Here is an 8,830-nt window from a genome sequence, read left to right as displayed (position 1 = left end):
TTTAGATTCTCAGTGCTGTGCTTTTAACCCGCTGCGCCACCAGGGAGGGCCCGGCCTGACCTGAATTTTATGGTCTTCAATCTATAGAAGCTAAATATAAAGCTAAGATATATATATATATTTTAAAATGTCATTAATGTTCTTAGCCTTATGTTGAATTGAAAATTAATTATTCATTACAGCCCTTCAAATTTTACTTAATGTATTTCTCTCTCTCTGATTCTCCCTCTCTCTCCTCCTTCCCTTCTTTCCTGGAAGTGGAAAGCTGAAATATTTTTAAGAATATAAACTTGGCACAAAAATCTGATCACTGATTACTGATCAGATTTAGGATAATTTATTCATAAATTCAGGTTTTACTGTCTCACTCTAGGAAAAATGTACTGTCTTCCAGAAAACAAAAAAAAAGATCCAGGAAAATATTCTTAACTCTTCTTATTTATTCTTTGTAAGTCATTGCTTATTCCTGGAATGAGTAGGTGGTGTTTAGAGATGTAAGTTTTCCTTCTTTTGTCCATAAAAAACATAATGGTCTCTGTAAACCAAAGCCAGAAGCTTGCCCACAACATTGATGTTCACATTAATGTTTCCCCTCTGTGTGTTTCCCAGGTTGGCATGCTTTCTGCTGTGCCACACTTGGTAATGACAATTATTGTGCCAATTGGAGGGCAGATTGCAGATTTTCTCAGAAGCAAGCAAATTCTTTCAACTACTACAGTGAGGAAGATCATGAATTGTGGTGGTAAGTACATGAGTTTCATTAAGGATATGCTTTTGATTCACAAAATTCTTGATCTACACAAGTGAGCAGCCTTCTCTGTGCATATCATTTAAAAATGTGCAGTACTGTGTATGCCTCCATCACTTATTTATAATTGTTTTCTTGTCTCTGAATGTTCATAACTCAAAGTTTTAAACCACTGCATCATTAACCAAGCCCTTCCCACCACTGAAGCATCAGGTAGGTTTTAATATTTTTATTGAAGCACAAGGAAATCTTCAGTAAACTGTGCATCTATTATCACTATATTTTTGTTTTTATATTAGGCTTCTCAAAGTGGTTTGCTAGGTCAATACATAGGTGCTTATTTAGCAGTTTCAAATCATTTGAACAAATGATTTACACAGACTTCTGAAACATTTGCGTGTGTTCTTAAAGGTTTTGGCATGGAAGCAACACTGCTTCTGGTTGTTGGCTATTCTCATACCAGAGGGGTTGCGATCTCGTTCCTGGTACTTGCAGTGGGGTTCAGCGGATTTGCTATATCTGGTAAGATAACATTTTTTAAAATAAAGATTTATTTATTTACGCATACAGAACTGGAGTGCAGGCCAGAGGTGTGAGGGGTGAGAAGATTCACCAAGACAGAGTGGGGAGAAGAATAGGCAGATGGATGAAGTACACTTCTGAGGGGAGCAGAAACCAAGAGAGCAGAGGGCTACTGTGCCATGTGGGTCACCTTTGGGGCTGGGGATCGAGCTCACACTGAAGCGGCTGCAGCTAGCTTGCAGTGCTGCATCCTAGTCTGTTGTGCTACCAGGGAGGGCCCAAGATAACATTTTTAAAATGTGCATTTGTGACATCCTGATTTGGGCTGAATATTAAAGATAGCTATCTATCTCTATTGTGTATATCATATGTGTATACACACATACACACACACATTAATATTTTTACTGTTGAGAAATTTTGCTTAACATATTTCCACTAGGCTATAAAAGTAAAACACTTGGAAATCATTACTTGGATTTGTTACTACACATTTTACCCTAAGAGAAAATACCTTCTCTCTATGGAGTGAGTACATATATTAAACATTGGATAAGAAAACATACTATATTCCATTCCCATTATATCCCTGACATCCTTTATTTAGAAAGTATTTGTTAAAAACTTGTTATAGGCTCTTTAAAAAAGGGTGAATATGTCAGGGAATACCCACAGGTACTTATTTCTCTGAGTTATTTAGGGTTTTCTGAATCAAATCTTCTGTGTCTATTTCAGGTTTCAATGTTAACCATCTGGATATTGCTCCAAGATATGCCAGTATCTTAATGGGCATTTCGAATGGTGTTGGTACACTGTCGGGAATGGTTTGTCCTATCATTGTTGGTGCAATGACAAAGAATAAGGTAAGAAGAAGCAACACTGATACTCAGTTCCAGAAGATTCTTCCTCAAAATTGGGAAATGAATATATCGAAATTCCTTTTTGGGTCCAGTCACCACACCCTTAAGTAAAAGAGATCAATGAGACTCAGAAGAAAGTATTTCTTTAACCAATATATCTTTCCTCACCAATAAGCAAAATGATCCTCAATACCTTTTAAATATTTATGATATCCCTGCTGAAGTTTAAAAATACAATACAATACAATAAACCTTTGTTCCTAGCTGATTAGAACAGGCACACAGAAATCTTGTGAACTTCATTTGTAAATCGCAATTCCGACGCCTCTGTGGTTCTCAGGGGAGAGATATTATCAGTTATTTGTCGTATGGGTAAAACTGCAAAATTATGGTTTACCACGAGGAAATAAACAGAAGCGGCGGGAGAAAAGGTAAGTAATTAAATGGAAATGAAAGATCATAAAAACTTAAAAAAATAGCAGATCATAAATGCCTTTGGAGTTATATTTCAGCAGTTCAGACTTGAAACATTTTAAAGTAACAAAGGCCATAGGGTTACATAGCGTTTCTATCAGAGTGTGTGAGTTATACGTCAGAATAGAGGTTTCTCCTGAAGATAGCGCTTTACGTCCTGCCTGATGGCGGGACAACCAAAGATATCAGGCTTTTCAGTCATGAGGAGTTTGTTCTCACAGCGCCACCTTGTCCCCACAGTCCCGTGAAGAGTGGCAGTATGTCTTCCTGATCGCTGCCCTAGTCCACTACGGCGGAGTTATTTTTTATGCAATATTTGCCTCAGGAGAGAAGCAACCTTGGGCAGATCCTGAGGAAACAAGTGAAGAAAAATGTGGATTTATCCATGAAGATGAACTTGATGAAGAAACAGGGGACATTACTCAAAATTATATCAATTATGGTACCGCCAAGTCCTATGGTGCCACAACACAGGCCAACGGAGGTTGGCCCAATGGCTGGGAAAAGAAAGAGGAATTTGTACAAGAAGAAGTACAAGACTCATACACCTATAAGGCCCAAGATGATTATTCATAACAAAACAAATTGCTGGATTTATTTTTAGTGTTTGTGATTCAATTGTGATTGCACACAGATTTAAAAAAAAAAATGGTGTAACCATGTAAACGTATCAACCAGGCAAGTCTTGCTGTAAAAATGAAATCAAAACAAAACCCATGAATTTGCCATTCAAGTGCAATCTGTAAAAATTGTGAGATTCCATCATTTTCATTCTGATCATCTATTCTTGAGTTTGTGACTTAAAGATTGACTGTTCAAAACTGTAGAAGCAAGTAGTTATTCATTGGATTCATATGAGCTAATATTCATTTCCATTTAATAAAGCACAACTAAAACAGTTGGCACATTCCATCCGACAAAGGTTAGGAGGCCAAAGCTACTTGATCATGCAAAATGCACTTATATATTTGTTATTGCAAGATATCATGCAGAAGTCCTGTTTAAAAAGCATCATGTTAGCTGAATCAGGTGTCGGCAGCTTTTACTGAGTGTAACACAATTGGAAAAGTAAGTTTTGGGCTAGCAACTAACAGGGTGTACCAAATATTGCCATTACTTAATGTGGAATATTTTATTGGTTCTCAAAAGGAATATCTTGCAGTATTTTATATAAAATGCTTGGGCACAAACACTTATCCCAGTCAGAGAGAACTTGTAAAGTGAGGGGTATGCTTCATGTTCTTCCATTCATTTACCTGCCAGTATAAACCACTTCACATTTCAATAGAATCTGACTTTTCATGTAGCATATTACATAACTTTTTGCAAAAAAAAAAATATGAAAAATAAATATACTTAAATGTATTTTTTATCACAACTTTGTACTGGTTGTAACTTACATTAGGATAAAAAGATGCATACACTGTAAAGAATCTAATAAGAAATTTACTATGGAGATTATAGCCCTTAAAATGCAATATGAACAACAAAAGAAATAAATAGAATATGATTTAGATATCCTTCTTCCTTAATAATAAATACTATATGAAACTTGTGCCACAGAGCTATATATAATATGAAAAGATAAACTTAATAGAGATATTGTAAGTATACAGTTTTATTATTTAAAATCCCATTTATAAGATACTTGTCTTAAATATATAGGGCAACAAATTATATTAAAATTATATCTATATCTATATATATATCTATATATCTTACACATTTCCATACACAGAAACATAATAAACACTCTTCACAAAAAACCAAAAATAGCATACACCTAATGTTGGGTTAGGGGACTGCAATTTCTACTTTCATAGAGTCTTAGAACTTAGACGGGGCAGAGGCATTTTGCTTGTCATTTCTTAATATAATGCAACAGGAATTGCAACATTTGTGTACCAAGCAATAAGTGCAATGCATACAACTTCCTGTCTGTATATTATCTTCATTTAGCTTGTGGTAGCTGTTTGGGTGGTTGGAATGACTTTTTTCTTTTAAAAAAGGTTTACATCAGACCTCTTTATAATGTTCTAAAATGATTATGCACTTCCCAATTCAACTCAAAATATTACTGGTGTATTTCATTGTCTCTTCTGAATATTTGATCTGTTTATTGTATTGTGCTAGTGACTGGAGGCCCTGCTACTGCCAATATAAAACACAGAGTTTGTTTAAAAGATGCAAACCATTCTTGACCTTAAGAAAATAAAAATCTTTTGCTTTGTGTCTCACAGTGATGTAATGTGATCATAGCTTTTTCTTGTTTGAATGAAAAGATATGGACTGTCATTTGTTTCTGCAAAACAAATGTGTTAATAAAATGCTCTATTTATCCTTTTACAAAAAACCACAGTATACATTTTATTTAGTTTGGAGCTTGAACATGGATACAGTTTGTATAAGAGCCAATAAAGCTAAATCTAGGTTCAAAAATAATAGCCTTTTTGGCCACATGGAATTTAATAAAAAATATGACATTCTTAAGATTAGATGAGATATTTATTTTTCCAGGGAGAGTTTTGCATCAAGAGACAGTCCTCCACATTTCCATGACAATATTCTCACAATTTCTGCCAAGACCACACAAACATTTAAAAAATACTTAAAATTTGTCAAGACAAGGATGAGAGCTAATTTTGATTGTACAGATACTGTAAGCAGGGTACCTACCACCTTCTTTTTAGAGTATCTTATGTAAGTTCACAGTGGCACTGCAAAGTTTCCATTTGTCCAGAATACAAATGAAGAAACTGAAGCTGAGATTCAAAAAAGGTAAAGTAGAGTGATAGTATATAACAGTATCAAAATCATGAACAGTGAGCAGGATTTATCAAAGCATGCAATGGGATGTCTGTGTCATTCTAGCTCTGATTCTTTGTTTTAAATATGTATAGAAAGGAAAATGTAACTACATAGCATTAGAATCTGTGGCTCATACACTTGACTGCTGGACGAGACTTACAGCAGTCTCTTTAATTGACACCTTCTTTAACAAATGAGGACACTGACAATCAATAATGGAAACTGACTTGATCAAGGGAAATAGAAAATGTTATGGATTTGGGAAGAAGTTATGATCATCTCTGTTATTGTTTTTAGTTTTGTTTTCTCTTTAAACCACATTTTAATTTAAATAATTAAAAAATACAAATCCATACCCTTCACTTTAACAACCTTAGGGAGAGCAGTGCATGTTTGAGGAGGTGCTTAAGAAGTGATGGAGTATATTTTCTTTTTCTCACATCCTCTGAATATAGAAATAACAGCTAGAAAGTCAACCTAATTCTCAGGGCAACTGACCTGCCATCTTTTTGTAACTTGATGGCAGGAATGAAATGTCTTAGAATCTAATGTTCTGTAATAGTTTGCCAATAGGTACTACAAACTTTAACAGCGCTTGTGTGAAAATTGTTCTAATGATGTCTCCAAATATTACCACTGGGCAGTCATTTGTTCTTACCCTCACCATGCAAAGTCATCTTCCTGCTCTCCTTTCATCTCATTTTCCCACCTTTCTTCTTCATCCCAGTGCCCTTCTTTATGTGCATTGCCATATTCTCTATTATTTTGCAACTTATGTAATGTTTTCCCATGAGTTACCCCATCTTCTTCACTCACCTGTTTTGAAAAATTGAAGGGACACAATTCAATTTTAATGTTTCTATTTTATAAGTTTGGAAGTTAAGAATGTGTAATTAACTTACTAAAGATTCCTCATGCAGAATTGGAACAAGAATACAGGTTATCAGGCCATAGAAAACCGGTAGTTTAATTTGACTAAAAAAAAAAAATTAAAATACTCTTCTAATACAGCTATAACATTAGGGAGAAGAAGGAAGCTTCATTAGTTTCAGGTCATGTAGATAAGACTGATAGAAGAGTTTTCTAGACTGTGTACACTTACTCATTTCCCTAAAAAGGAATGTTCTTAATCTCCCAAACTCCCTAAGTGGACTGCCTTCAAGGTATTCCCCATGTCAGATTTCTTTAGTTTCAGGTGAGGAATTTTTCTCAGCCAGAGAGAGCACCATTTCTGGGGAGTCTGAATCATGGAGGCAGAATAACATCAACAATCTTGTATACCTAAATTTCTGTAGGCAAGAAGATGGATGGATGGATAGATGGAACAGCATTGTGTAAATTTAAGGTACACAATGTGTTACTTTAGTGCAATTCTACCTTGTAATGATTACCTTTATAGCTATATTTGCATGTTATATAATTATAGTACAATATTTTCTATATTCATTGTACTGTGCATGAGACTCCATAGCTTATTTACCATTGGAAGTAACTGTCAACTCTTGAACATCAGTCTAATTTTTCCATAGTAACTAAATTTAACTTTTTTTGTAAGTTTAACTATTTTTAGATTCCCTCTGTAAGTAAAATCTTATAGTACTTATCTTTTTCTACCTGACCTATCTCACTTAGCATAACGCACCGAAGTTCATTCATGTTGTTATAAATGTTAGGGTTTTATCTTTTCTGGACATAGGCAAAAACTCTAACAGGATCTTCCAATTTTTAATGCTTTGTGTGTTTTTCCCCAGGGTTTCTGAAGACTTATACCTATTTTTTCCCCTCTTTATCCACATGTTGCCTTGCTCAGTTTTAACTACATGTAGTGGTTCTTGAGATTTCATTCTTAACCATAGTAATATAATTAGCAGGGTTCCCTCCCCCACCCTTTCTCTCCAGCCACATGCTCAACCTTAAATCTGAATTTTTATTTGACTGATTTCAAAAACACCTAATTTGTGAACACTGTTTTAAGTTTTATGTTTTCTTAAAATGCTCAACCTCTCCAAGGTTTCCTTGAATGCAAGCAGGCACCTAAAAGATGCATAATCTGGACATATTACTCTGTCCCTTGTCCAAATGCATCAGCTTTTACTGAATTAAACCATCTGCTTTCACTAAGAGCAAGAGAGGTGAAGAAATCCCTCCTGTTTTGTTACATCACATTTGAAGCCATGTTTTATTACTTTGTTCAATATGCATTAGATAAAGATCCTTGCATTTTCAGGAATTTGACTTTGCTTTTCCCGATGTGTTAGGGTCCTGTCAACAATTAGATGTGGAAGAATATGGGGTACAACATGTCTCTGTCTTTGTATCCTTTTCAGAAAGTTTAGAGACACCTTTTTTTTGGCTCAATTGCTGTTTTTGTTTCCCTTTCTTATTTCTGTGTAGTTTTGCCTTTTGTTGTTTGTTTCTTTTAGGTATTATTAACATTACGTTTTAAGGGAGGTTGTGAATAATGATTTCCGGAATTGCTATAGAAATACTTTATATAGGGTTTATAAAATACTAGATATTGTTATCAGGGTTTAACCTGTTCAGTCTTTAAAATAACCCTTTATGGTAGACAATATTATTGATTTCATTTTGTAAATTAGAGAAATTCAGTAATTTGTCCAAGGCCGTATAGCTAATGAAGTCAAGTCACAATGTGAACACAAGCTGTCTAACTCCAGATCCTGAATTTTCATCACTACAGGACATTGCCAAAGTCATTTGTCTGAGATGACTTTTTTTTTTTTCATCTGTAACATGGCACTGCAATGCCTGTATTGTAGCTGGTATTATGATTAAATCAACACACAAAGCACTTAGCTCAGTACCGGACACATTGGTGTTTAATAAATGTCTTCTTTTTCCTTTATGCTGAATAAGCATAAATGATCAATTTTTCAATGCGCTTCAATGTCACATTCTTTACAACGAACCATTTTGGAAACCAACTTGAGATACCATTACATTTTCCTTAAATTACTCAGATTGGTTACCTAAATTGCTTTTCTATCTTTATTTTATAAATTTTATGTGAAAGAAGGTCTGTAAAATAAGAGGTATAATACAATGTCATTTAAGTAAAATATGTATTTATGAAATTGTAAGATACTAGACAATGTATACTAAGAAGTTAGAGGCATGGATTAGAAGGATACAGAAAAAGTATTCATAGTGTTTTTATCTAAAGAAAAAGGGGAAAAATGGATGTGGGCAAAGCATAGAATGATTCCAAATTTTTCACTTTTTAATTTGAAGGAAAAACTGTAGCAAATATGAGAAAACTAAAGCAAATCTGAAGCTAACAAGAAATATTTATTCTGAGAAGTCACATATTCATTTTAATTTTCATGGTACTTTTCTACAGTTTAAAATGAAAACAAACAGATAAGATATTTTCCCTAGAAAACACAAGTCTTCTTTT

At 34.3% G+C, this 8,830-nt stretch overlaps 1 protein-coding gene across 1 annotated transcript in view; it reads left to right on the top strand.

Moving 5' to 3' along the window:
* The window catches only part of SLC17A6 (solute carrier family 17 (vesicular glutamate transporter), member 6), a 39,072-nt gene extending 34,123 nt beyond the window's left edge, over positions 1–4,949 (top strand). The window contains exons 9-12 of the mRNA XM_004682974.2: positions 610–742; positions 1,160–1,270; positions 2,006–2,133; positions 2,845–4,949. Of these exons, the coding sequence (XP_004683031.1) occupies positions 610–742; positions 1,160–1,270; positions 2,006–2,133; positions 2,845–3,180 (708 nt within the window). The 3' untranslated portion in view covers positions 3,181–4,949. The remainder of the gene's footprint in view (positions 1–609; positions 743–1,159; positions 1,271–2,005; positions 2,134–2,844) is intronic.
* Positions 4,950–8,830: the final 3,881 nt, after the last annotated feature.

The sequence above is a fragment of the Condylura cristata genome, unplaced genomic scaffold (assembly GCF_000260355.1).
Source record: "Condylura cristata isolate star-nosed mole 26May11 unplaced genomic scaffold, ConCri1.0 scaffold00015, whole genome shotgun sequence".
NCBI lineage: Eukaryota > Metazoa > Chordata > Mammalia > Eulipotyphla > Talpidae > Condylura > Condylura cristata.
Note: the sequence above shows the minus strand (reverse complement) of the source record. Positions and strands in the feature narration are given on the sequence as shown.